At 46.2% G+C, this 27,613-nt stretch overlaps 11 protein-coding genes across 11 annotated transcripts; 6 read left to right on the forward strand and 5 right to left on the reverse strand.

Moving 5' to 3' along the window:
- Positions 1-29: 29 nt before the first annotated feature.
- Positions 30-3,446, forward strand: N7483_007088 (ubiquitin-ubiquitin ligase UFD2; the record flags this gene model as incomplete). The annotated part of the gene is made up of 4 exons (XM_057090525.1): positions 30-59; positions 140-807; positions 878-1,088; positions 1,155-3,446. The coding sequence occupies 4 exons, from the start codon at positions 30-32 to the stop codon at positions 3,444-3,446; spliced, it is 3,201 nt and encodes a 1,066-aa protein (XP_056945266.1).
- Positions 3,447-4,019: 573 nt separating this feature from the next.
- Positions 4,020-4,880, forward strand: N7483_007089 (3-oxo-5-alpha-steroid 4-dehydrogenase family protein; the record flags this gene model as incomplete). Its single annotated transcript, XM_057090526.1, has 1 exon — positions 4,020-4,880. One exon carries the CDS (start codon positions 4,020-4,022, stop codon positions 4,878-4,880), a length of 861 nt encoding a protein of 286 aa, XP_056945267.1.
- A 576-nt stretch (positions 4,881-5,456) lies between these two features.
- On the forward strand, positions 5,457-5,780 carry N7483_007090 (uncharacterized protein; the record flags this gene model as incomplete). Its single annotated transcript, XM_057090527.1, has 2 exons — positions 5,457-5,555; positions 5,652-5,780. 2 exons carry the CDS (start codon positions 5,457-5,459, stop codon positions 5,778-5,780), a joined length of 228 nt encoding a protein of 75 aa, XP_056945268.1.
- Positions 5,781-5,918: 138 nt separating this feature from the next.
- Positions 5,919-7,739, reverse strand: N7483_007091 (fungal specific transcription factor domain-containing protein; the record flags this gene model as incomplete). Its single annotated transcript, XM_057090528.1, has 3 exons — positions 5,919-6,347; positions 6,409-7,319; positions 7,391-7,739. The coding sequence occupies 3 exons, from the start codon at positions 7,737-7,739 to the stop codon at positions 5,919-5,921; spliced, it is 1,689 nt and encodes a 562-aa protein (XP_056945269.1).
- Positions 7,740-8,678: 939 nt separating this feature from the next.
- On the reverse strand, positions 8,679-10,316 carry N7483_007092 (uncharacterized protein; the record flags this gene model as incomplete). Its single annotated transcript, XM_057090529.1, has 6 exons — positions 8,679-8,909; positions 9,022-9,132; positions 9,190-9,267; positions 9,338-9,635; positions 9,726-9,836; positions 9,898-10,316. 6 exons carry the CDS (start codon positions 10,314-10,316, stop codon positions 8,679-8,681), a joined length of 1,248 nt encoding a protein of 415 aa, XP_056945270.1.
- Positions 10,317-10,763: 447 nt separating this feature from the next.
- Positions 10,764-12,544, reverse strand: N7483_007093 (ammonium transporter; the record flags this gene model as incomplete). The annotated part of the gene is made up of 7 exons (XM_057090530.1): positions 10,764-11,215; positions 11,269-11,688; positions 11,748-11,833; positions 11,890-12,215; positions 12,263-12,290; positions 12,346-12,450; positions 12,513-12,544. The coding sequence occupies 7 exons, from the start codon at positions 12,542-12,544 to the stop codon at positions 10,764-10,766; spliced, it is 1,449 nt and encodes a 482-aa protein (XP_056945271.1).
- Positions 12,545-13,628: 1,084 nt separating this feature from the next.
- N7483_007094 (uncharacterized protein) lies at positions 13,629-13,930 on the forward strand (the record flags this gene model as incomplete). The annotated part of the gene is made up of 2 exons (XM_057090531.1): positions 13,629-13,840; positions 13,894-13,930. The coding sequence occupies 2 exons, from the start codon at positions 13,629-13,631 to the stop codon at positions 13,928-13,930; spliced, it is 249 nt and encodes an 82-aa protein (XP_056945272.1).
- A 2,395-nt stretch (positions 13,931-16,325) lies between these two features.
- N7483_007095 (uncharacterized protein) lies at positions 16,326-17,548 on the forward strand (the record flags this gene model as incomplete). The annotated part of the gene is made up of 4 exons (XM_057090532.1): positions 16,326-16,431; positions 16,499-16,797; positions 16,860-17,060; positions 17,138-17,548. The coding sequence occupies 4 exons, from the start codon at positions 16,326-16,328 to the stop codon at positions 17,546-17,548; spliced, it is 1,017 nt and encodes a 338-aa protein (XP_056945273.1).
- A 932-nt stretch (positions 17,549-18,480) lies between these two features.
- Positions 18,481-19,647, reverse strand: N7483_007096 (uncharacterized protein; the record flags this gene model as incomplete). Its single annotated transcript, XM_057090533.1, has 1 exon — positions 18,481-19,647. The coding sequence occupies one exon, from the start codon at positions 19,645-19,647 to the stop codon at positions 18,481-18,483; it is 1,167 nt and encodes a 388-aa protein (XP_056945274.1).
- Positions 19,648-20,371: 724 nt separating this feature from the next.
- N7483_007097 (TCP11 family protein) lies at positions 20,372-22,416 on the reverse strand (the record flags this gene model as incomplete). Its single annotated transcript, XM_057090534.1, has 2 exons — positions 20,372-21,433; positions 21,511-22,416. The coding sequence occupies 2 exons, from the start codon at positions 22,414-22,416 to the stop codon at positions 20,372-20,374; spliced, it is 1,968 nt and encodes a 655-aa protein (XP_056945275.1).
- A 3,150-nt stretch (positions 22,417-25,566) lies between these two features.
- Positions 25,567-27,220, forward strand: cp9 (putative serine carboxypeptidase; the record flags this gene model as incomplete). The annotated part of the gene is made up of 2 exons (XM_057090535.1): positions 25,567-25,804; positions 25,875-27,220. 2 exons carry the CDS (start codon positions 25,567-25,569, stop codon positions 27,218-27,220), a joined length of 1,584 nt encoding a protein of 527 aa, XP_056945276.1.
- Between the last annotated feature and the right edge of the window lie 393 nt (positions 27,221-27,613).

Consider the following 27,613-nt stretch of genomic DNA (forward strand, 5'->3'; position numbering starts at 1 on the left):
TTCAGCGATCTTGAGTCCAAGCCAAAAAGATGTCGGACACGCTATCGGACGCGGAGAAGGTTTGTTCAGCCATCCGCCCAGCGACAGAGCCCCCAGGTTACTCCGCAGCTGCTAATGGGAAACTTCGTATACGACTCAGATCCGCAATAAGCGCCTGGCAAAGCTTTCAAACCCAACCCCTACATCTCCATCTGCAGACGGCTCCTCTGGATCGCCTTCAAATTCTGCAAACCCCTCCCCCACAGGGTCGCCCGCGTCGCCCATTGCACCGCAGTCTTTTAGTCAACCTCAAAGTGCCTCATCGTCTGCGCCACGAACCCCTCAGTACCCCGAGGGCAAAAGAATTAAGATAACTCCTGCCAGTGTCCCAGAGCGACCACGTTCAGCCGCTCCATCGACTCCAGGAACCCCAGGAACCCCACCACCCGCAAAACCTGAAACAATCGAAACTTTCGAAGACAGGACTTTGAGTGCAGTGTTCAAACTTACATTGAAGGAGGAAGGACAACGAGATCTCCATGGCCAAAGAATCTATCTCCCCGGTCTGCGGAGTGAACTTGAGAGCGAGAGCAAAGAACTGCGCATCAGCACGGCAGTCCTAGACCAAGCGCTCCTCGAGGCCGCCTCCAACGCCGGACAAGGAAGCCCATTGGACTACTTGTTGCCATGCTGGAAACGCATCGCGAAATTACACAAGGGATTCCGACGGGCACGAGATGATGATCCTAAATTCCAGGTCCTCTGCGAAGCACGACGACTTTGCATGAGTTATTGCATTTTCGGCATTACCATGCCCGAGATGTTCGGGTATGTTTTCACTGAAATGCGCTACATCTGAATATGAGGATGGACTGGTGAAACTGACTAAATGCTATAGGCTTGAATCCCCACAGAGTTCCACATTGGCTCCTTACCTCCTACTAGACCCTGAGGATGAGAAGGGCGTGGATTTCGAATTCATCAGCGAAGCAGTTAAGCGATTTGAGGATGACGACGGTGTGAAGCCAGCTTTCATAGCAGCCGTTGAAGAACTCAGCGCGGGTCTTTCGACCAAGGATATTAATGACGATTATAAGCCCTATAGCACTGTTCGTTGAAATTTCATCCTGCACGAACTATTTTAAGATTACCATCCATACTAACAACCGCGACAGGCACTGCGAAACCTTGTTCGCCATGCTAGCATTGCGGCTGCTATCACAGAGTCCTCTATCTTCAATGACTCGAAGGACCCTGCGCAATTCGAGAAGCTCACTCTTTTAGGGCCATGGTTCCGGCTATCTCCTTTGCAAGCCAATGTCACAATGTCATATTTCTCAAGTCCGAAGACCAGAGACCAAGCATATATTTTGAATGCCCAACGGTCACTTCGAATGACGCAGCAGTTGGTCAGCTCCGACCTTCTCGATGTTATCAACCACATGATTCGTGCCTCGAAAGAAGCTCGGGATCGTGTTCTTGACTGGTTCGCTACTGCTTTGAATATTAACCATAAACGGCGTGCAATGCAGGTTGATCCCGAGCATGTCGCGTCAGATGGGTTCATGTTCAACTTGACAACATGTCTTGATCAGCTCTGCGAGCCGTTCATGGATGCGTCTTTCACCAAGATTGACCGTATTGATGCAGACTATCTACACCGTGATTCCCGGGTAGACATGCGGGATGAAACGAAGATCAATGCTGATCAGCATGCGTCGGAAGCGTTTTATTCCAAGAAAGCCGAGGGTACTTCTAACTTCATCACAGAGATCTTCTTTTTGACTGTTGCCGCACACCACTATGGAAGCGAATCCTTGACATCCAAGCTGGAGCAGCTTGAGAAAGATCTGCGCCATATGGAATCTACTATTACAAAATTCGAGCTTGAACGACACCGGTGGGCTGGAAACCCTATGCAACTGCGAGTGTTCGAGCAAGCTTTGAAGAAGTATAAGGACAAGCTTGATCTAGGATTGGCTTTAAAGTACAGTCTCCAAGGTGTGCTGTTCGATGACCAGTGGCAAGCCCGCTCGATGCTCTTCATGCGCTACGTGACTGTTTGGCTATTGAGACTCGTCTCTGGGAAGAACTTCCCCAAGGAAAAGATCACACTGCCTCTTCCCGAGCAGCAACCTGAGGTATTCTCGTGTCTACCTGAGTACTTCCTCGATGATATCGTCAGTAATTTCAAGTTCATCATGTGGTGTATGCCCCAAATTATCACTGCTACTCAGGGTGACGAGCTGGTCATGCTGTGCATCGCATTCCTGGAGAGCTCCGGCTACATTAAGAACCCGTATCTCAAGGCCGGACTTGTTTCGATCTTGTTCCGAGGTACATGGGATCGCCCTGGTGGCGCTCGTGGTGTGCTGGTCGATCTGCTGAACTCTATGTCGTTTGCCAATGAGTACCTTCTGCATGCTGTAATGAAGTTCTACATTGAGGCAGAGCACACCGGCACACACACTCAGTTCTTTGACAAGTTCAATATTCGTTATGAGATCTTCCAGATCATCAAGTGTATCTGGCCCAATACACTGTACCGTGAGAAGTTGTCCATCCAGGCCAGCCAGAACTTGGACTTCTTCGTCCAGTTCGTGAACCTGCTGCTTAACGATGTCACTTACGTGCTGGATGAGTCTTTTGGTGCTTTTAAGACCATCAATACTACCCAGCAAGAGTTGGCTCGAGATGGAAACTCCATGGACGCTGCTACACGGCAGCAAAAAGAAGAGCACCTTGCGTCCGCCCAGCGCAGTGCCAAGTCATACATGCAACTGACCAACGAGACTGTTGCTATGTTGAAGCTCTTCACAGAAGCCTTGGCCGATTCATTTACCATGCCAGAGATTGTTCAGCGTCTGGCGGATATGTTGGACTACAACCTCGATGCCATGGTGGGACCCAAGAGCTTAGATCTACGTGTTCAGAACCTGCAAGAATATGGTTTCAATCCTCGTGCTCTCTTAAGTGAGATCACTGACGTTTACCTTAACCTCATGTCTAAGCAGAACTTCATCACCGCAGTTGCTCGGGATGGCCGATCTTACAAGCCTGAGAACTTTAAAAATGCTGCGGATATTCTTCGCAAATGGTCATTGAAGTCCCCTGAAGAGATGCGTCGCTGGAACCAGCTTCAGATAAAGGTCAAGGAAGCCAAGGCAGAAGACGATCAAATAGAAGAGGACCTGGGCGAGATCCCTGATGAATTCTTAGGTATGTTTATCTTTAAGCCCCTGTGCTTAGGATACAGCGCTAATATTTGGTCTTTAGATCCTCTGATGTACACTCTGATGGAAGACCCGGTTATTCTTCCCAACTCCCGCATGTCAATCGACCGTGCGACTATTCGCTCTCACTTGCTGAGTGATCCTCATGATCCATTCAATCGTGTTCCCCTTACAATGGAAGATGTGATACCCGGTAAGTCTCGTTTACTCGTCATCATTGAGACAAAAGGCTAATTCATATAGACACCGAGCTTAAGGCTAAGATTGAAGCGTTCAAGGCTGAACGAACGGGGGCACGTAAGGTGGAAAATATGGATACATCAGCGGGTTAAATTCTTATGATTTGATAGAACCTTGAAAGGTTGCATAGATCTGTAGCTTATGACCGCTTTCCTATCCTGGAAAGTTACATCATCTTTCAGCCTGAAGTTCCCTTTCTATTACTTTTCAGTAGCTCTCGTAAGGCCCCTTTCTTTTCCACCTTTCCACCTTTCTTTCTTATTAAATCTGAAAAATAGTTCTCCCTTTTGCTTTTATCCATGGGCGCGAACCTCTCTACAAGTTGGCGCGCTTTGCCGCCCATGGGAGATTTTTTCCCTCCAACCCCGGAAGCCTACATTGGGGTGCTTACTACTTTCCAGTACTTCCCCATAGTAAGTAAACAATCGCCCAGTCTCCTCACATGGTCAACGCTGATATGAGTTCCAGTTTTCCGTGCTGCAATGGATTCTCTCATGGCATCCAGCTGGCAAAACTTCCATAAAAAGCTCCATTTTCAACCTACCAGGCCGGGTAGCGTGGTGTATTATGGAAATCACCGGGCCCGTCAACCTGATCTACAACCTCTCTCAGGCCTCACCCAGCTTCTTTGAGCTACCAGCTCAAAACCGACTTGCCGCTTCACTTTACTGCATCCACTATCTGAACCGCGCAGTGATCTCACCCTTTTTCTCAGCCCCAAGCATGTCTCCAATCCACGTTTTCATCATGTGCAGCGCCATGGGATTCAACTGGCTTAACTCCGCCTGCATATCTGGTTGGCTGCGCGGGTACTCAACCCCTATCCTCGGATTCCATACCCAAGGAGCTCCAGCGTTAGATCCTTCGAATTTCAGCTTTCCACTCGTGCAGATATTGGGGTTCATCGGCACGATCTGTTTCGGCCTTGGAATGGCAGGTAACATCTACGCCGAGACCGCACTTTTCCGATTGCGAAGAGAGTCAGCAGAACAACGCACATCCAAGAAGTCAGATTCCAAGACAACTGTGACCATTACGGATTCCCACTCGGATACAGGCAACAAGTTCCACAAGGTTTACGTCATTCCTCCCGTTGAGGGCGTCTTTCGTACAATATTGTACCCGCATTATGTCTTCGAGTGGCTTGAATGGGTTGGATTTGCTCTTGTCGGTACGACTGTCTTTCCTATCCTTGGGAATATGCAGTCTACACCGCCCCTTCGTCCTGCGCCGTGGATTTTCCCTGCGGTTTGGACGGCTGATCTTCTAGGTATTCCGCTCCCAGTCCCAGCTGTGCTCTTCGTGATCAATGCTGTTGCGAATATGCTACCTCATGCGCGCTGGGGACGCAAGTGGTATGTGGAGAAGTTTGGTGAGAAGGGTGTTGCTGGACGGGGAGCTGTTGTTCCTGGATGCGCTTGGATGTGAGACATCTGATCTACCACTGGCAGTATTTTGCCTTCATTTTCTTCGGATCATCTTTTGATCTGTCATTTTCGGGATACACTTAATTTGATCATAGTATCATTTCATGATCTTAATACAAAATTGAAATGAAAACGTAATAATCTAAAAGGACTTTAATTTGATTAAATCCAAGTGAACCTTGGTGACCCTGCCAGTGGCAGATAATAAATGAGTATGCATGTATAAGATGAGTGGGAAATAAAAGCCACCAATTGAATAGTATCAACATTTCACAATATGACTATCAGATCTAAAATCTTTTAACTTTGAAGGTCCTATGGTTAAGTTTATCAGTCTGTCTAAAATGAGTCTAGTCGTGGCATATTGGGACGCGGTATACAATATGCGGAAAAGAGCCAAGAATACAACTTGAACATTTGAACTCCCTTTCAAATGTTCAAGTTAACTCGTAGATCTTTCTTTCTTTTATACTCTGTCTTCGACAAATATCTCAGAATCCAAAGGTTCTCTTTCAAATCTCCAAAAGTCCGAAAATAATCCGACGGATCCACCAAACATTTTCAACATTTGATCAGAATGTATCCCGAAGACGAGGATGCACTCTTGTCCATCCAACTCCTCTGCTTCACTATTTTCTGCGCAGTATCCAGCTATCTCCTATGGCGATACATTAGTGTACGTCCATTTGGGCTCCCAATAAGTCAAAGTCAGGAGTGTGGCAGATATAACCAACCCGGAATTCCTTTACATTACAATACGTTCCACTTGAAGTTGAAGCCTATGAAACAAGATGAGGAGCAGCCTGTATTCCTGGATATAAATGCTCTTGGAGATCGACCGAGGGTTCAATATTTCCCTTCTTACGGCCGTGAGAATGCTGCGGCGCATTCAGTTGTCTAGTTGACGATGAAGTCCTTCATGCTTATACTACGGCGCTGACTCGAACGAGCGTTATGTGTTTTTGGCAACTGTGCTGCTTACAAAAGTTTGGTTTTACTTATTTTTATTTTTTATTATTCCTCAGTTGCAATGTTATCTCTAGCTCTTGAAATAATCCAGCTCACTATCCCAATCCCACTTGGAAGACTCGTCATCCGATCCCATGGGGGACATGACTGAGAGGGGGTACGAAATCAAAATATCTGAATCTACATCTGATTCTTTGTGTTCAAAACTTGAAGTACTTACGCCTAGAGTATCGTCCTTCGCTGGAGATAGAGGAGTCTGGCTGCGAGTCAAGGAACTCAAAGGACTTAAAGACATCCCTCGAATATCTGCAAGTTGACATGTCACGGAGGAAGGACCTTCAAACACTGGATTCCGAGGATCCATCATAGACCAGTAGTCTAGTACAGATCTTAATATAGCCAACTCATTCTGGGTGAACTCGCTCACGCGTGGTCCGGTGCGGAGGAGAATGTCGCTGTATCGCGGACACTGAACGATGAAAGATTTCAGCGCATTGGCCTAGTGTAAAATCAAGTTAGCAATAATGATTACCCAAAAAGAATCATAATCCTCTGCTTACCATAATCTGAGCATTATCCCAAAGTTCAGACATATCAGCAAGATACTCGAGCGAAGTTTTTAAATACTCTGCTGAGCTATGACAAACAGACGAATCCCCAATGTATAGAAACAGCGCATGAATAGTACTCGCAAGCAGCATGCAATAGCTATAAACCGACGGAACAGGCATGTATCCCGCCGCCTTTGCCTCAATGAGAACCGCTATTAAAGACTCGGCATGAGCAAGAGACCTCTTGCGGGTTTCTTCTAGCCATGTGGAAGGCATATCGGAGCGTCGATCCGAGTCAACCTTCAACCCAATAAGGAAAGGATGACTGAGGATGCAATGCGCCAAATGATAAATAGTATGTGAGAGGACCATATGCGCGATCTGTTCACGGTCTGGACTTGGCGTATCACTCTGTCTTCGATGTTGACCTTCAAGTTGCGCAGCTAGAACTGGTCCGTTCTTAACAGCGAGTTCTTTTAAGTACTCCAAATCCCGATATATCGCACAATATTCGGAATGAGAGGTCCATGGAGACGTTGCATCCGATTTTCCCATCATGTATTTTGTAGTTCGTCCAAGACAAGCTGCTAACCCGATACTAATACCGAACATCCCCGAACGAGGCAAAATGCCTCTAATCCTCTCATTGAATAACTCAGAGAGGGATATAGAGGGGAGCCTCTTTCCCGCACGGTAATGAGTTGGTAGATTCAGAAGACAGTCGGAGTCATTAATAGCAGGCGGACGCCCAAACGAGCAACAAACAAACCGATCAAGAAGGTATAGCGACCAAAAAAGGTTCCGGCGTTCATCGCGCTCAAGCTCAGGGAGATTAGAGGTCGGCTCTAGCATCATATTCAAATCCTGAGCAATTCGTACAGACATTCCGATTTTCACCCAGGCGTTTCGGCGTCGACCGGCTATAACCGAGTCAGCATACACCACAACCAAGTGCTAGTGCTTATCATTCTTGTCATGAAAGATCACTCACCAGTTGCATCGATAACTGCAAGTATAGCGAGCGACTGAATAATATCGACATCATCACTTTCATCTAGGGGAGTTGTGGAAGTTGTAATTAGGTCCCATGAGCATCGAGCGTAGCTGTCGATTGTGCTTTGTTTTTTCTCCATCCATTGCGCTCGAGAGGAGTAGCGGGTAGCGGACGCGATTAAGGCAAGTCGTAAATGGAGTGGAACTTGGTCATTTTGGACTTTCTGGTGGAATAACGTGGCATTGAAGAAGCCGTAGGGTTTGTTATGACAATGTCGGAAGTAGATGTCGCATGCTTCGAGAAATACCGTGTCCGGTGAAGGGGAGGGGCTACTTTGTCCATCCATTAATTTCAGAATCTGGCTGTTTCATTTTAAAATAGGAAGAGATAACTTCAAGTCGAAGGGTGCTTAATTATTGAGACATACCTTGGAGTATTCATGGGTTCCATGAGATCAATGTAGGAGGAGGATAAGACTCGGATTCACTTTCAAAATGTTAACATTGAAATGAATTTTGTGGGATACTCTTTGTCTTAAACTCCAGATGAGATGAATGAAACATTACCCCACAGATAAAGCACGTTCAAATTTAGATTACGCACTGGAATTTACCCTCTGTCCAGTGAGCATCGTGAAGCCTATAATATTATTGATATAGTGGGGCATAACCCCCTTTCTCCGTCTCTAACCGCTTTCTTTCAAGTCACGAGAACTTATTACTTCAAATGTTCTCAACTCAACTTGAACATTTTGAAGTTCCAAGGGTTGGATCAAATAATTGATTTGGAGGTAAGACCTGTGATACTATAATACTTGAAAACTTGAATCTATATAGAACCTTGGAACCTTGGAACCTTGGAACTTGAAGTACTTCGTGTACGGTATAGGTATAGTATGTATGCGTGAAAGTCATCGATATAAGATCATTTCAAGTTTTGGATTGACAGGGCAAAACAGACATAAAAAATGAATAAAAAAAATCAACTTTCACAGGGAAGATACTAGTCGAATCAAAGTTCTAAAATCATCATGATGTATCTCCATTTCCATCTCCATTTGCATCTGCATTTGCATCTGTATCTGCATCTGTAAATGGATCTGTAAATGGATCTGTAAATGGATCTGGACGCGGCCTGGGAGCAAATGAGGGTGCACCTGGCCAAACTCTTGCATCCATATCCTCAGGCAGAGGCGCCAGCTCTAACAGAGCTGCAGGAAGGGGGCGCTGTGACCGGTGTGCAACAGTTCCAGCCAGCCGAATATGTTGAGTAAAATTTCTCCGACTCAAGCCCGAAGGTTCATCAAAGACATGAACATTCCTCTGACCATCCGGAATTGACAGAACATAAAGTTGATCTCTAAGCCAAGGACCAGCGAGTCGAGGAGCGTTGGCCTGATTTTGGATTGCAGTCTGAACAGGGGTCCAATGTGGTAGTATGTTATGCTGACCTGTGTCTCGCGCACCAAAGACGTGTCCGAGTAGCCGCCTGCAATTTGACGGATGCCGCATGTTTTCTAGGTTTACTTCAAGCGCAACGAAGTAATGGGTAGATACCCAACCGTCGGCCATTTGACCTCTACTCATGCCCATTGCAGGGGGTCTTTTATCACCCCCTGAAAATGATACCACCGTATCTATATCCTTCGCTGCGAGTGTCATATCACTAGAGCCTGTATCATCCATGAAGTCAAATTCCACGTACTCAGTTGTGCCGGGAAGTCTCACTAACTGGTTGATCTATTCAAAACATTATGTTTAGACAAAAACTAATCCATTTAGCGCGGCGTCACATACATTGGTTTGAGCTTGCTCAGGGTCCCCGGGATATAATGCGCCGTTGAAATAATACGGCTTAGGCTGAGGTTGATTATACTATCTTATGTGTTAACTTAAAATTGAACCCTTAATTTTCGTTTCAGATGATAGTAATGGTAGAACTGACCCCTTCAACCCAAAAGCTCTCCCATCCCTTATGCTTCTCGTTGATAAAGAAAAACTCATCCCAGTCAAAAGGCCTTGGCTGGCAAAGCTGCTTTCCATGTGACCAGTATGTTACCAGTCGTGGATTCCATTCTAGCTTTCCCGAATTATATGCTTTCATCAATGCCTTCACGTTCTTCCGCTGCTTATACCTATTCTCCATATCCGAATCCTTCTTGATGAAGTCCAGGCATCCGTGCAGCATGTCCAGGCGATATGCGACATTCAACGATTTCCCTGGATATTTTGCTAGTATTTTACTAAAAGGAAATGAGGATTAGAGAGGGATCAGAGGAGATCATTCCAGAACTTCAAAAAAATCACACGCTCAAGTATTTGGGGGCTCATACTCTCGTTTCTCCTTAAGCTCAGTCATCTCAGCTAATCGATGTTCGAAAAGAATAGGCAAGATTCCATCATCGATTCTTTCATGACATCTCTCAATCTGAGCATCATAGTCCCTATGAAGGTATCAGTAAATCCAAATCTCATCTCCAAGATACATGTTCCGAGAGTACTTACATAGGATCAAGATCATAATCCACCTCAGTCCACTCCCATTCATTGAGAATATCTTCTCTTTTTAGAATAGGTGGATCCTGTCGAGTCCAGAGTTTCTGTCTCTGAGGTCTTTCCACCTTTTTGACATCCTTCTGAGTCTTATCTACGTAAGAAACCTCAGGATCCCATTTGATATCCTTCTTGGGGCGCACCCATGGTTGGTTCGATTCCATCTCAATATCTTCCGTGATAGTCGAGATATCCCAATAGGAAGGCTTCTCTCCGATATTATACTCATCTTGAGACCCGTTTGACGCCCCATTTACATCCCCATTTTGAGGCCAGGAATTCGGGTTAAGTATGAGTCGAGGAGTGTTGTTCTTGGTTATCCTGTAGGGATCGCGAGGCCTGAGTGGGATCGTGGTTGTAAATAAAGACATTTTTTTTCCTACCGACTGCGGTTCTTAGCGTTCAAAAAAGAGGATTGATGCGTATGTGGATGGCAGATGGGGTCTGACTTTATTTAACATGGTGAAAGAATGCCTCGCAAATCTTCGAGACGACTTGGAAAGAACGATCAAAGAAAATTAAAGATAGAATCCCGTAAGTGACAAAGGAGTAGGGACTTCAGATGAAACATTTGGGACCAAGTTGGTTCTAAATTTGAATTTCAGTTTCGATGGAATGTCGAGAAATGCTAGTCAAAGACAAGGAACGCAAAGCGCATTAAACGAGCGTTTTGTATGTTCCAATAAGTAAAATGCTGCTTGTATGTAGAGAATTAGAGAATCTAATAATTCTTAAAAGATATGCTCCCCTAGAACTAACAATTCTAGCAATAATCAAACAAGTTGAACCAAGACAATGACCTCGAACCCAACTCACATTCAATCCGATTTGATCGCAGAGCCAGAAGGACTGCCATGGGACAGGGGCTCAGCCTTATGGATGTTCTGAAGGCTAACAGTGTCTGTAATATGACCGCTTTCAAGGGCTGCTCCTTGAAGACTTATATGGCTTCTTTCACCCTCAAAGAAAAGAGCATAGGCTTCTTCGCCATGAACGGCATCATCACCCACCATAAGATGCTCCTCTTTCATACGTAGCGGGATCCGAAGCACATATTGAATGAACAAGCAGATCAAAGTGGTCATGAAAACATTCAATCCAATGATGAATAATCCACCCACAATCTGGAGCCAGACTTGCTTTCCATTGCCGTCAATTGCTCCTCCAGGGGTGGTTAGCCCGAATGCAGCGCATCCATCTGCTGTAGCAAAGATTCCAGTAAGAAATCCACCAAGAAACCCGGCAACCATGTGGGTGTGGACCACTTGCACTGTAAAATGGTGAGCTTGGAAAGAAAGTAAGGAGTGGATGTCGGCTACTTACTAACGTCATCGACTTTTTGCATTATCTGTGTTCTTCCTGCAACATTCATTGTAATCCAGGGAATAGAACCAGAGCATAGTCCAATGATTATCGCACCCCACCCTGTGACAAAGCCAGCGGCCGGAGTAATAGCCACAAGGCCAGTAATCTCGCCTTGTACCGCGCCGATAACAGAGGGTTTCTTGAAGAAGATATAGTCGAGGCATGTCCAGACGAGAAGACTTGTTGCGGTGCAAATATTGGTGTTGAGTACAGCAACTCCAGCATCGGGACTAGCAGCGTATGGATCACCTCCATTGAAACCATTCCAGCATGTCCATAGTAGACCGGCACCGACGAGCATCAGTAGGACGTTATTCGGGAAGAAGGAGTCTTTGTCTCGTTTCAGGCGGGGACCGAGCCAATAAGCAGCGGTAAAACCTATAAAAGATGGTGGTTAGATAAAAAATAGAGAAATCATGAAAGACGCATTGACATACCTGCAGTCCCAGAACTGAGATGAATGACATAGCCGCCCGAGTAATCGAGAACACCTTTCTGATACAGGAAGCCACCACCCCAGATACTGGAAAATGTTAGATATGTGAAGAATACCGAGGGAAATCAATCATGTCAGCATACCTGAATGCCCCAACAACATAACTGAATGTAATCCAAAGCGGAACAAAAACCATCCAAGCTAGAAAGTTCATTCGACCAAGCAATGACCCTCCAATAATAACGACCGTGATAGCAGCGAAGACAAACTGGAAGTATATCATAGTTGACATGTTATAGTTTGCTGACTCCCCTGCAGCGGGTATTTTGGCTTGGACGAGATTATCTTGCATTGTCAAGACTGGGCCTGGTGCGCCTACTAGTGGGAACTTGCCCCATTGCTCGCCGAATCCCATCTTGTATGCCCAGATGACCCAACATATCAGTGTTGCTGCGAAGGCGTAGAAGACCTGTGCTTGTTAGATAGAGTATTACTAGTGGATTTAATCAAACATACCATGAAGGCAGAATTAATTGCCCACTTCCTATTCAGTGTGACTATGGTTAGCAGGGGAAGATACACGGGGATGAGTGTCTTACTTCTTCACGAAGCCGGCGTAGAGAATCGCCAGGCCTGGGATCGATTGCAAGGCAACCAGCGTGCCTGCTGTGAGCTGCCATGCTTGATCTCCTTTATTCAACCAGCTGTATGTTGTTAGTCGGATGATCCCCGATTGTTCGAAGTGATCCAACCAGCTTGTACATACTTGGGATCAGTGTCTGTCAACGAGGAAGACATAGTCGCTCAAGTCAACTCTATCAAACTCCTCAGAGAGCTCTCAATTTCCGCTCAATCTTTCTGGCTCTTCTTGGTGGCAGTGCCAAAAAAAATATTAGAGCTATGATGAGCACGAGGGGTTTCAAAATCCAACCCGATTCAGATCCTAGCCTGCAGGTCCAGGTATTTATTCTCAGCGAACGGACAAATCGCAAGTTCATTTCAAATTGCTTACCTTCCATAGTAGGAGCAATTACCCGACAACACGATGCAAAAACTCTGGAGAAGGACATTTTCGATCCATTCAGCATCTCTCGATAAGAATCACATCGGAGTATCAGCGAATCCCACAAGTCCGTCCCTGACCTATACCCAAAATAGTCCTGTCACGAAGTCACGCACATGGCAGCCACGAGCCGAGCAAAGCGTCCACAAATCATGAAGGAACTACTTATCTTGCACGGAGCTCCTCAGACCATGACGAAGCGCCCCCGGATTCTATATACAAGCCTTATCGGCCCCACTTGACTGGTTCTCAAGCATTTGCGATCGAAAGCTTGTAGTGAAGCTTGACTCTTTCTGAGGAAATATAATTTCTTTTGATTCGTTGTATGGGTGGTGTGTAAGCCCACTGTGGAATGGTTCAATCAGGGGCCGTTGTCTTATCTTGCTGACTGAAGGATGTATGCCTTGTTCTGTTTTGATGACCTCCAATCAGAGTACTTCTGTATCATCGTGCATGTTGAGCGGTCAATATGAATTTCTTTTGAAAGTACACGTATTTTGAAGTAAATGTACAAGGATGATTTGGAGTAAATGAAGAAACGGTGTAGGTGTGGTGCGCAAAAATAGCGCAGACGATCACACGAAAGTTACTAAACGAGGAGTCGGATGCCTTTTTCTATCCTCATTTTATTTGTTCAGGTTCTCTAATTCTATGTCAGTTCTCTTGCCAAGAAGCCAAGAAGATCGAGTATCTTTATGATATCAAGTGAATCCACTTTGAAAGAGTTAGTCCTTCTACTAGTACAATAGTACTTACTACTGAGTAGGTCTGAGTCTGTGCTAACTGGAGTAGAGATAACCCCCGCATTCTTGGCACACAATGCTTGCATTCAAGAAGTTGGTTCCCCGTAAGAATCAGAAAAAGGAGCAGGATCCTGGACAAGATGGTCCAAGTCAGGATGCCCTGGGTAGGAGTAACAAGGAGGGAACTTGGTCGTCGTCTACTTTGAATGATCCGACCCATGGAAATAGCGCGGGATCCCAAACACGTTACATGGGATTTGGTATTGGAGGAGCAGGAAATATCCGAAAGTGAGTATATTAGCGAGATATGCCTTTTTGGTCGCTAATATTTAATTCTTTAGGGTGAATGTGCAAAATGGCCAGGTGGTGAATCAATAAAATTGGGATAGTCGCAGAGGATAGTGCCCGCTGAAGAGTCAGGTCGATCTAGTCACCGAATCCAAGCTGGAGCCTGAGGCTCTCTCATCCTCTGCAGTGAGTTCCCAGACAAGAAGAAAAATTCGAGCTGTCATATAATATGTCATCAACCGCTTCCAAGGTAACTTGAAAATGCGACCGGTGGAAGTTGTGTACATAATCGGTAGTCTGTCTATACTGAATCATATATGGTACCTGGTCTCAGTCTCCTCAAAACAACCTTGGTCTATGTCAAGACTGAATATTCTATGCCTGATAAAGAGCTTGAACCATACCACGAGAACTATCAATAAATGAAATTAGGGAGTTCAGGTTTCGCCGGATAATGTGTTCGTAGTATTAGGGGTGGCGATACATTAGGGGTCCCGCCCGGGCCATCACATCATGATCAAACCACTCGTATTAACCGCAGTGGTTTGGTTACTCGATTGAGTCGATTCAAATGTCTGATAGGTATAATCGGAGTCACAAAACACCAAAATAAATTAATCAAAGACATCATTTGATTAGCATTTGATGAAAGCCGTCCGAGTACCAGACGGACTCCGAGTCCATGTCATGGATATGCTGCAGTCTTGGAATGGATATACAACTTGCAGTGATCCGAGTCCCGGTAATGCCCCTTGGTTTTCAGAACCTCAAACGTGGCTCAAATGACCTGGAACTATCGTTCACCCGCAATGAGTATTTTGCTGGGGCCTTTCCACCAGAATCGGGTACACCGTGAGGATTTTCTACCCCTGTTCGCTTCGGTTGGATCTGGGTGTTTCAGGTTGAAGAACTTCTCCGTGTATGGCATGGACCCTGGAAATGACGAAATAAATGCGCAAATATTTTCCACGTCTGATAGATCAATAATTACCACAAAGAAGACCGGGGTAAAATGATAGAGGTACAGCGGTTAAGACGTCAGGCGTCTTCCAACGTCCAACATGTGGCTGACCGTATGATCTCATCCATCTCTGGAGTATCAGGGATCTAGACTACCAATCTCATATTCCAGCCTTGCACGGCCCCTGTATTTCCACAGAGGGTCCAAAGTTCCAGAAACTTGTTGCAAGAGTTCTCCGTGCGTATAGAGTAATTTCAAGCTATCCGAGTCAGCCCCGCATGGCATGTCAACTGGTATATAGGCCTTCATAAAGATTGATTTTCTGGGAGTTCATATATAAGCCGCTTGGCTAGACACGCCCAGAATGCCTCGACCGTGTCCAATGCCTATCTTCATCTCTTCATATTGAATTTATTGACAGGATAAAGTGCATGGTGGGACTGAGTGGCGGGGTGTCTATGTGAAACACACCACTTGGGCAGATTAAGGTACGGTGTATTTTACCAGCCGCTTACCACATGAAACACTGGCTTAAGTTGAGTACCTGATATCCATATTTTAGGTCCAGGATTTCAGTATTTTTTTTCTTCCTGAGAGTGAATTTATGGATTCCGCCTCCTTGAATTTCTGCTAGCCTAAGATCTTCACTGGACACCTGGATATTGAAGGGATGTAATAGGAACGTTGATCCTCGTGTTGCGTCAGGCACCATTGCATACTGCACCAGTAGGGTTCTTAGTTGCACCAATCTACCACAAGTATTTCCCTTCTATTATCTTTTATAGGTGTACTACTAAGTTTAAGCTGCCCATCCATATGCGCCACAGCGGCAGTGACAGTGACGGGAATGTGCTCGTTTCTTGATTAGACGAAGATGAAATTAAAGGCTTGGACTACTATAAACTAGGCTCCAATTGGTTAATCTAGATCAAGTCATATACTGGTTGAACCAATTAAATGTTGGTGCCTGATACAGAGTGGAGACTGATTTAGATGACTCAGCTAAAATGTATAGAGTCGATCCACTTAGTAAGTTAGAGCTCAATCTTATGCCTTTTAATTATGATTATATTACCATTATTATGGTCATTTTACCAGATCAATATCAACCTTGGAATATTATCATTGTTTTTGAAGATCCTGTATCCACCTTAGTAACTTAAAGCCCGGTAAATACAGTAAAACGGGACGCCACGCTTGGACTCCTGAGATATTAAATCTTCTATACATTAAGCGGGCCCTGTCACTTTCTTACTTCTTCTTCTTCTCCTTCTTCTTCTTCTAAGCTGGTCTACTCACCTTCTTACACTCGCTGGTCTAGAGGTTTCATTCTTTTTGCTCCCACTTTCTGTCGGTGAATTGATTTCACGACACCTACATTCGTTCAGACCAAATCAGCTATTTTTTAGCTCTCACTTTCGCTCACAACTTTTTACTTCCTCCCCTACTTTCTCCCAAACCCCATCATCTTCTCCCTCTTCCAACGTTCCCAAAACATTGACTATTTCGATCCCCATCTTCAAAATGGTCACCACTAACATGCTGAACGTAATGCTGGTCGCTTTCTTCGCCGCTCTTGGCAGCGCTGAACACCATGGCCTCCATGCGCGTCACCTGAACCACGCCCGTGGTATCAATGGAACTACTCCATCTGGCTCGCTCTCCACTGTGTTCAGCACCGTCTCCCCTACTCCCAGCCCCCTTGAGACTCCTCAGTACCCCTCCCGGCAAGCCTTCTGTCTCGGTCTCCGGTGTTCCTGGCTCTGGTGCTTCCACTCAGTCTCTGATCAGCTCTTCGGTTCCCGTTCCTCTTGGAACTGCTCCTGCTGGTTCTGGCGCTACTACTGGTGCTGCGTCTGAGTCTTCTGGATCCTGGACCACTGAGTACTCCACCACTGATGTGACCGTTACTTACACCCAGGGAGCTGGTACTTCTACCAGTGTTGTCACCACCACTATCGAGAAGACCTTCACCAATGTTCGCACTGTCTACCCGGTATGTTCACGTCCCCAAAATGATCCATGGTAATGTGCAAATTACTGACTGACTTTACATAGACTCAAGCTTTCACTGCTCCTCCTGCGGCTGGAAATGCCCAGAACTCTGAGACCACTACTCTTCACAGCACCGAGACCAAGACCTTGACTGTTGTAGAGGTTCCTACTGCTGAAGTTACTGGCCACCACGCTAGTGGTTCTCAGGTCTGCTACAGTGAGCCCGTCACTGTGACTGTGACTGCTACCGAGACTGTGACTGTGGTAAGTACACAATCCTCTCACCAATACAACCTTGGAACAAAATAACAAATGGAATAAAATACTAACTGATCTTGTAGGACACTGCTGCCACTTCTGTTCCTGCTGAGGGCCACAACCAGGGTGGCTCTAAGGGCGAGGGCCATAAGGGCAACGGCAATGGCGAAGGCTCTGGTAAGGGTAACGACAATGGAAATGGTGCCCAGGCTACCTCTTCCACCGCCGATATCACCACCACCGAGACTGTCGTACCTGTCCCTGCCGCCACTCTTACTACCAGCCGTGCTCCTTACAGCAACGGAACCCTCCCCTTCACCTCGGTCCCGGCCTCCTCTGGCTTCGTGACCAGCTCTTCCGCCATTCCCTCCGCCATTCCCTCTGGCGCCCCCTCCGGTGCGCCCTCTTGGAAGCCCTCTCCCAGCGGTCCTCTTAGCCCCTCCGGTACCCCCGGTGGCAGCTACCCCCATGCCTTCCACCGTCGCTACATCTAAGCTGGTCCTGTACCATTAGGACCGCGTCGTGGCTAAGACATGATCCAATTTGATAATAGAGCGCGTTCTAAGACTTCCTTTTTTTTTCTCGTGCGTCTGCATGCTGGTTTGTACTTATTTTCACTTGTCGAGGATTTCATGTCCGGTTTCTTACTGGATGAGTCCTTGATTTAAGTTTCGATTCGTATCTACGACCAAGTGTGTGTGGATCTTTTTTGATTGTCCCTTGTTTTTTTAAAACTTCTCTTCTTTTGGCATAGTCTGATACAAGTTATCTGGTGTTTTACCCTATCTTGTCTTGTTTTCCATGCAAGTCGCATCTTATGATGCCTAGAGTGATATCTTGAGCTACGAACTCAGTATGCTATCTTTTTTTATTTCTTTTATTTCTAATGGGAGTCAAAATTTCTTTTAATGGTTATCCTTCCATAGTATTCGGACACTCTTTCGTATCAGTTGGCAAGGTCTTGCCTGAGATTGGGTCTTGTGCTTTCCATTGCGTATTCTCATGGGACTTCTTTTCTAGGATTTGCAAAGCGGCGAGTCCTGCTCTATTGTCTGTATATTATTCAGTTCGCCTTACGCAAAGACGTACTTTGGTTATCTGGGCTTAGTACCATAAATTGAGTTGCTTTGATTTGACCCAATGATCTTAACCCGTAGACAAAGTAGTACTAAGATTAGTTCTCCCAATATTGTGGCCGTGAGTCCGTGACTGGTCTTCGTTCGTGGACTTGTCGATTTTGAATGCGGATCCAGTCCAAGTTGAGACTGGGATGTCAAGATTGGGCACTGAATGAAGTGCTAGATGATGTGCATAGTACTATGACTCGGGCATTTCAAGAATTCCAGAGAGCCCAAGTAATGTATGGTTTCTATCCAAGGGCTCATATCCATAGATAGGAAGGGGGTCCTCCATGTCATCGCCAATATCATACACCCTCCAACGCCTTTATACCCTCCCGAACAAGTCTTTCTCGCATGACCTGCCACTCCAACCAAGTAACACCCTGTAACAGACAATCCGCCAAATCATCCAACTTTCCAATCCGTTTCACAGAAGCACCCGATCCAGCAGGTTCCTTCTTGCTCTTACTAGTAGATTTCTCTCCCTTCCATTTCCGTAAATAAGCATCCACCAAGTCTCTCACAGCCTCATGCTCACCAACAAGTACCTTATTCTTCGAAGCATCAGAGGCAGAATCCAACCACCTCCCCACAAGATCAATCTTCCCCTTCTTCACCTCTCTAGCTGAAAGCTTCTTCTTCGTTCCATCAGTATCAAGTCCCTCTCCCTTCGTCTCACCCCAATACCCGACCACACGTTTTGGCTCCACCCCCTCCACAAGAATAGAGGATAGGTGCCCACCTCGCTCCATGCGTAACGCATGCAAAATGGCGTATAACATCCCCTCAAAGACCCCGACACGTAACGTCCACTCTTGAACTGCACTCCCACCACCGGAACGAAACCGCTGACGCTCAATAAGAATATGAGTTGGGTTATAAGCTGAGAGGAGTGTCGTTATTAAAGTATATGCAGTTGAAGCATATAAATCCGGTCTGAAAGCATCAGAGGATGTTTCTTTCGAAAGTGTCACAGTAGATGAGGATGCAGATGCAGATTCAGGAGATAACGCCAAACTCCCAATATCAGAAACAGCTAACCGACGCCAAGCTCTCATCTCAGGCGCGGGTACTATGGAATCGGACTTGGGATTTGACTCTGTAGCACTGGAAAGAGGACAAGGGAGAACCAAATGCGTAAACGCAAGATTCTGAATCCCCATATCAATACTCAAAATCCGCCATGGTTGACCACGTCGCGAATGCGTCTGCGTCACATGGTTCTGTAATGTGTTCTCGATGCGTTCCAGGAGTACAGATTTCGTACCAGAGGATTGAATCCCTGTTGCACGCGCGAGGTGTTGTAGTTCTGTTGATTTAAGCTTTGATAGCCATGGGAATGTTATCGGTGATTCTGATTCAAATTCTGATCCCGAGATGCTTTGAATTCTTGTGCTGAATTTGGAGGAGCATGAAAGATAGCGAGCTCGAAATTGGGGGTTGATCAATAAACGTGTGGTCGAGAGGCGCATTCCGAAATGAGCTAGCTTGAGCTAGGTCATTTGATTTTGCTATTTCTGGTTCGTTCTTCTTTTTTGAAGATTGTGGAGATATTAATGATGTGATTTTGTCTGCTGTTTATTGGACACAGTGGATTCCTCTGATCGAGTCTGGAAACATTCAAGTTCAAAAGTCGCGCCGGATGTAGTGATCTGCGGATGCACGGACCGTGGCCGCACGCGTCGGGGAATCCGGATCGGTGGGAGCTTATCTCACATTTTTATGGTTATTTTTATTCTTATTAAGATCTTGCATGGATACGAGATCGATCTTGTTCTAATCCGGCTCTATAGATCTAAACAGATCTTATTGAGATTTTTCGGATTTTTGTAGTCAGAATAGATGTGAAAATTTTGTTGTAGATAGGGTTGGTATGGTATACAGTTCAGTTTCTAGATTATACAGACCAATAGATCCAAAAAGATGAGACAAACCAAACCAAGAGCGCCGGGAGCGCCGTCGTCTATTTTCCAAGCCCATGTTTAAACATTTGATCCAGACAAAAGAAAAAGAAAGCCCCCCCCATATTTGTCCAGCGCCGGTTATTGCAACATCATGCTTCCGCAGGAGGAAAACGCCAAAAGAAAATGCAGACGCTGAATAACAGATCAAGTACAAAAAAGGCAAGAAAATCACAAAATTAACAGTTTAAGCAAAAAAAAAAAGAAAACTCCAGGTAAACTCCAAGGCTTGAACTCACACAAAAGCCACAGGTTCAGAGTCTATATCAGCAATCTTGTCTCGCATATAGAGCAGAGGAGCCCAGACACGCCAATGGAGGATCCCCAAATGAGCGAGACGCATACCAATGCGCTCAATATCGTATTGCTGAGGCGCTGAGGACTGAGGTGTAGTGCCAGCCCCATTCCCAGTACCGCTGGTGGTGCTGGAACTCGTATTTGAATTAGAATTCGGGTTGGAAGACGCAGCGGGTATTAAAGGACCCGTATTTGTCGTCGATGGTGTGGTACGCTGCGATTCACAGATAGCAAGCGGTGACAATGGCAGGTATTTGCAGGCAGATGAGAGAGTCGCTGATAGAATCTTCTCCCGCATGGCATTCTGGAAGTAGTGGAAGAGATCTGTCTCGTTGGACAAGTGCCATTCCAGAGCGGCTTCGATGGGGGTGATGACTTCATCAGCGACAACAGAGTCAAGGCAGCAGGCTGCACACGCAAAACGTGCAATCTCAAGAGCAATGCTACGCATATTTTGGATCCAGCGTGCGCCGCCACGAAACTCAGGGCCATCCTCATCGATTCCGCTAATAGGCTGACCCTCTGCGTCCATACCATCTTCCATTAAGGACCAAATACGGGTGCAGAAGGTAGAGTACGTCTCAACGCGAGCTGAAAGGTAGCGCGATCGTTTGTGAACATACGACTCGAAGATATACCAAGCGATCTCAAGATTTATGAGATTCTGGATAGTAGAACGGAGTTGCCAGAGTCGATCTGAGTCGAACAGGAAGGTTTCGGGGAAATCATCTGGGGGTGTGAATTGTAGTAGTTGATCGGAAATTCCCCGGAAGAGAGCCTCGAGCGGCTTGAGCCCATCATCGGATTGGGAGACTGTTGTGGAGCTACTCTGTTCGTCTTCTTCCTGGGCGCGGTCTCTTGCAGCGAGGTACCACAACCGGGCGGATTCTACGTGAAAATTGCCACGGCTGATTTTGCCCTCGAAATATTCTTGCAGAAATGGGACCGTGTCCTCAATGAGAAGGACACGAAAGGTACGTATTTGGTGATTGGCAACGTCCTATAGTTCAGTTCAGTTAGCCTTTTTGTTCTGTTTCCGTCGAAAATAATTGTGGATCATGTGGAGTCACCCCATACCAGCTTCATTGCTTCCAAGATCGCGAAAAGCGTTTGCAACCCATTTACGATCTCCTTTGGGTCCTGTGATTGGGAGCCCTCGGTGATTTGTTCAACCATACGATCCGCCCATTCATCCCGCATCGGAGCACAATGCGTCTTGAGAAGAGCTGCCATCCATGTCGCCAGCGCAACCATATCGAGCACCCCCTTGCGTATTTGCTGCATTAGTAAGGGCACCTCCAAATTCTGCATGACGCTCGGGTGATCTCGCTCTGGAACAAGGGTCTTGATCACCTCCTGCAAAGTTTCGAACATGGTGGGAAGTCGGGGCTCAAACGAGCGCTGAGAGGTTCCCTGGGCTTGATCATCTGCATCGCCAGAATTGGCCGCGTGATACGCATATATCCCAATTTCTGTCGCCATTGAGCCCCAGTAATCAGTCGCCTCTTTTCGCTTCCGTCTTCCCTTTTCCCCATCCAGATCGGGTTTAAAATGCAGATCGCGGTCGAAATTGGCGTCCATGCGAAGATTGATGTTGCTCATGATGCATGGTAGATCAAGTTCACTAAGAGTCTTTTTGGTCACTGGCGGATTGCGACGTGCTTTGCATAATATTCTTTGATCTCGCGAGCTGAGACCCAGGGCTTCGGGAATGACGACAGCCTGGGGAGATGGCGAGGGCTCTCGTCGTGGCGGTGCGGTGGATCCCGATGCAGTGGATGGGCGAGTCCCTGGGGGATATGTAAAAGGAGATTGTCGGCGGCGGAGTGGGCGTATATTAGAAGGATTGTCATGGCTGTGAGAATCGCGCCTTTCGTTCTTATGATAGTCATTGGAGCGACCACCCCCAGCACCATAGGCGTCCAAAGGACCATCGGCACCCTCCTCCTGGGTCCGGGCCTCTTTTGTCCCCTGAAGATCCATGGGAGAGACAAGAGAAGAAACTAAACGAACAAAACGTAATCTGGGCAAAAAGGGACGATCTCCCCCTTAGCACCTGTTCATCGTTAGATAAGACAAATTCCGATTTTTGAATATTTTCTTTTTTCTTGTGGCAAAGCGCCCTGCGCCATCAGACTCTCCCCCGGCTTTTGACCAAAATATCGGTCTACTCTGAATCCAGCAAGTTTTATGCAGGTGGATACTTCCAAACTTGAGCAGGAAAAAAAAAGAAATTTTCACACTCACCTCTTGTTTTTGATCGCCCTGTTTGCCTCAGGCAGGCAGCCAATCCGCGTTGCCGACAAAGTGATGCAAGTGAGCTGTCAATCGTTGTGGAGCCACCGAAGAAGCTTGGATCTGCGGGCGATCGGTCCTCGTGGCCCAGACTTCTCTTTGAATGGAAATTGACTGAAGAGATTTCTCAGATGTGTGAAACGAAGGATCCGTCTCTCCAAATACCGTGCAAGAAAGTAAATAATAGATCCTGAGTCAAGATGTGGAACACGGTGAAGGGCCCCGAGACATTGACCGTTGAACACAGGTATATCGTATATCGACTATAGCCGGGACACCCACAGATTTCAGTCTCGAAAAATATGGAGATAAAATGACGATTCGGCACAGCAAAGGATCAAAAAGACCAAAAGGAAAGAGCAGCAATTGGGAAAGCGACCGGGTTGGCACTGATATAGTCGAGCACCGAACGTTTTCAAGAAAACCAATGACGGATTCGGGTGGACGCAACCATCACATTCCACTGCTGCTACCCGAATGAACCCAGCAAAACACCTCGGATTAGATCATGCCCCCTATTCTGCATGGCCTCTGGAAACGATTGAAAGAGAGAGAAAAATAGATCCATGACCCATAAAAAAAAAACTCTGTCCAAATCGGACCTGTGTTCAAGGGGTTTTCCGAAGCCCGGATCTCCAACGCCTCACTTTGACGCACTGGCCACGCGAGTCTTGGAAGATTTGAATTGGTCGGGGAACCACACTGGCGACTTGACCAGCTTGGTCAAATTGAGAATCATTCGGGATCTGGTGTAATGGAGAGGGGGGGGGGGGGATCAAGCGGAGGGTCATGGTTGTGAGTATCCGTTGTATAGTTTGGAAATAGTACCTTGTAGCTCTGGTACTCCAGAGTTTTCTTGGCTTTGATGGTTCCAAGGTTCCTGCCGTTTTGAGTGCTTATCTCATGCCGCTTTAACAGAATATATCACGTGATGACTATACATTTGTTTATGTAATAATTTTGATCTCTAGGGCTGTGATGAGAGAACAGATATCATTTCGTCACATTGACTGGTCATTTTGAACGAGTACATATCAGCATGCTCTTGGTATTCAAGGCTTAAAGGCACCAATGAGGTCTAGGGAAAATATGACCCCATTGTGTGATTATCTGCAGAGATTCAGCAACGCTTCATGAAGATCTCAATAGCACGCCCCGTGGATCATGAACATGTGCTTTCCTATGTCCGCCCGGGGAGGAGCTTGACGTAAGAAATGCGATTCAATGCAGCCAATCCTCAAGGTCTAGGCAGAGCTGCATACTTGTATCACATCCAAGATTCGCCACTCTTGGATCCTGGGCAGTTATAAGTCGACAAATATTTCCAAACAACTACCCGGGCACCTTGGATCTTCAGGATCCGATCTCGATCTACCAATGAATGCACGGCGAACTTGAACGAGCTGAATCTCTAGGCACCCTGATCTTTCCTGATCGAGACAGAAGTGAGGCCGTGATGGCACTTCAAATGCAAAGATGAACCGTGTGGCGCTTTCTCTCTTGACCGATCCAATAGACACCGACTGCATACATCCATCCAGATCACCCATTTGTCGCCCTAAATTTCTTGATGCACAGCTAATGCTGTGCTTCAAGTTCTTTTCTGGGATTCATACGCCATGTGCTCCGTACTTCCCGCGCGGTCTAACCCACAGTGGATCAGCTCCGTAGGTGGCGCCGCCTGTGGGTCTTGGTTCTTATGCTGCTATAGAGTCTCTTTTTAAGTCTGATTCGATTACGTATTGCATGTTTCTGTCTTAAGAAGAGTGTCTAGAACCCTTATGCTTCGGGCTGTTGAGAAATCAATGGGCTTCCTCACTCTGAACTCGTATGAAAGTGCGAGATACATTGGTCAATCACTTTTGACTCCGAGTCATCTCTTCAAGCCGAAAATATTCTATTTGTCTTTCGCCAAATTTATGTATGTTCTCTCCTTGCTCTCTTTAAAAAACCGTTTGAAGCAAACCAGGCAACTCTAATGTTGCATGTGGCATCAAACCTTGGAAACAAGTGATGTGAATGAGGAAAGGTATGTTCTTCCCTAGTTACTAGCAGGAAGCCCTGTTCAATGGACTTTATTCCAATAAGATTTCGTCATGCCAGTGGAACTAAACATTCGAAATTTGGATCAGCCACTGGCATATTTACATACATACTCAGGTAGACTGTTAGTCGTAGTATTCACAGAGGAATGCTCGGAACCCACTCCTACTGTAAGGACATGAATGAGCAGGCTATCCGCTAGGTAAGTTAGAAAAATAGGAGTATCAATAGTAATGCAGAAATTGGATCCAAAAAATTAATTATTATTTACTAGTAGTGCTGAAATTCATTGATCCATGATATGTAGATCAAAGAGCGTTCAAAGTGGGATTGACCGTTTTCCTCAGGCATACAAGAGAGACATCGCCATCGGCACCGAGTCTCCACTCCATACCTCTTCGAACGAAAATAGGTTTGAAATTCCCAAATGACCGGATATTAATGTAAATAGAATGCTAATAAGTTGATTCAACCTGATTAAACACTTTAAAGACAGTGTTCATCTGTTAATTAATCAGTTTCACTGAGTTGCGTTGCCACAATCCCAATCGGGTTCTCAATAGGATCAACCACGCTCCGGCCCTATTGACATCCCGAGTAGGAAACTTGACAGAAACCTCAATAAGACCTTCACCAGACACCTTCACCATGTCAAATTTTATCAAGATTCTATATAAAAACCTCAGGAGACCCTTCCTCTTCATCCTTGTCTTCTGAATGTCTGAATACTCGTCCTCGTGTTCTATTCGAAAATCGCCTTATCAAGAAGTTGACTACTGCACAGCAGGCTTCATCATGAACCCCGCCGCCATTTTCTATCTTGTTCAACTTCTTTGGGCAATTCCGAGCACTGTCTTCTCTCGTCCATCTTTATCCCTTAACACTTCCCAATTCTTGGTTCACTCGCTTCCAGGAAACCCTGCCCTACCTGATAGCTGGGCTGGTCGTCTGCCGATTCCCGAAAGAAAGGGCAACAACATCTTTTTCTGGCTCTTCGATGCCGAAGATGCAGCATACGATGATAACTTGATCAGTAAGTATTAAACCGATCCTTCAAACTGTTGCGTGCTTGTCAACACAAGCGATCCCATATGTCTTCCAAGCGAAAGCTAATCGGCCCGGCATCATAGTTTGGCTAAACGGCGGACCTGGATGCTCCTCCCTCATTGGCCTAACAACTGGCAACGGTCCTATCTCCTTCGATGGCAACTCCACTCGCCTCGTTGAAAACCCTTACTCGTGGACCAAGCTCGGCCATGTGCTCTACGTGGATCAACCCGTCGGCACGGGGTTCTCAACGGCCAGTTCTCTGGTGCGATCCAATGAGCAGGTAACAGCAGACTTTGCACTGTGGCTTCACGAATTCTTCAGATGGTTTCCACATCTTCTTTCAAAGAACGTCCATATGATGGGCGAGTCGTATGCAGGGATCTTTGTGCCCTACTTCGTAGCCGCTTTGATGGAAGGGAACTACTCTCTACCTATCAACTTGCGCTCAATGTCCCTGGGCGACGGATCGTGGGGAAATGCAGCCGCTATGTCATCTGTTGCAATGGGAAGATACATGCATACCCAAAAGAATCGTCTCAATGTTTCCACAGATATCCTTTCTGCTTTCGCCTCCGCGGATAAGATTTGTGGATTTGAAGCAGTGCTGAAAGAAGCGAACACATACCCACCCGAGGGGAAGATCCGGATTCCCGGAGACCCGGAATGGGTTAACTACCGTCGTCGACAAAGCCTGGATCTTGCGCGCCGTGATGGGTCTTCGCTTGGGATCCTGGATGGGTCTTGTGATGAGGATCCCTCGACACCTGCGGAAGTTCACTCCTCAATCCTGAATTCCTCCTGTTACGGCCCTTGTGCGACATTCTCAACTGCGGAGAACTACATGTACGCCTCCTCGACTTGTTTCAGCATTTATGATCTGACACATAATTGTTCCACAATCAATCCCATCCCATTACTGGAAGAATACTTCAGTCAACCGGACGTGCAATCTGCTCTGCATATTGGTGACAGTGGTACATACACGGCCTGCAACGATACGATTCTCGCAACGCTGGAAGGTGTATCATTATCTGTTGAGCCACCGGAATACGAGATTCTTCCTTCGCTGGTTACCAATCACAGTATCTCCTTGCATATTTACAATGGAGAGCTGGACATGCTGATCAATCATATCGGAACTGAGCTGTCCCTGCAGAATATGACTTGGCGAGGCGCGCAGGGCTTCCAGCGAAAACCGAACAATGCTTTTTACGTGAATGATGCGACACCTGACCATCGTACCTCTAGTAGCCAGGGGGCGAAAGCTGGCATTTGGGCTGCAGAAAGAGGGGTCTCGTATCATTTGTTCGAGGGAGCGGGACATAGTGTTTTCGCAACGAAGCAGCGACAGATGTTTGCTTTTGTGCGGGATGTCGTTATTGAGGGGAAGGCGGGTTGAGTTTGTGCAGTCATGGGGACTTATTCAGGTTCAAGATGTCTCATGGAGTCATTCAAGCTGGTTTAATTCTATGGCTCACACAGAAAGAAGAATCTGAGGTCCAGGGCAAAAGAATATGCCGGATGTATACTAAGCAGTCAATGAAAATCTATATCGTATCCATACCTATCCACGGCATCCAGATGTCCGACCTTGGGAGTCACTGGCATATTTTGAATGTTAGCAAGTTGTAACTTGGTACCGGATCACGGATTTGCATATCAGCAGAACATGAATGGACCTCGGACGATGTCGACAGAAATTATACATCAATAAGTGAATGGATTCCAGAGATTATCTGGTTCAGAGTATTTCAATTTCATCATTTGGCCACTGGGATTTGGAAATTGGTAG

The sequence above is a fragment of the Penicillium malachiteum genome (genome assembly GCF_028827825.1).
Source record: "Penicillium malachiteum strain IBT 17515 chromosome Unknown utg000003l:1.0-4950554.0:1.0-4952489.0, whole genome shotgun sequence".
NCBI classification, from domain to species: Eukaryota; Fungi; Ascomycota; class Eurotiomycetes; order Eurotiales; family Aspergillaceae; genus Penicillium; species Penicillium malachiteum.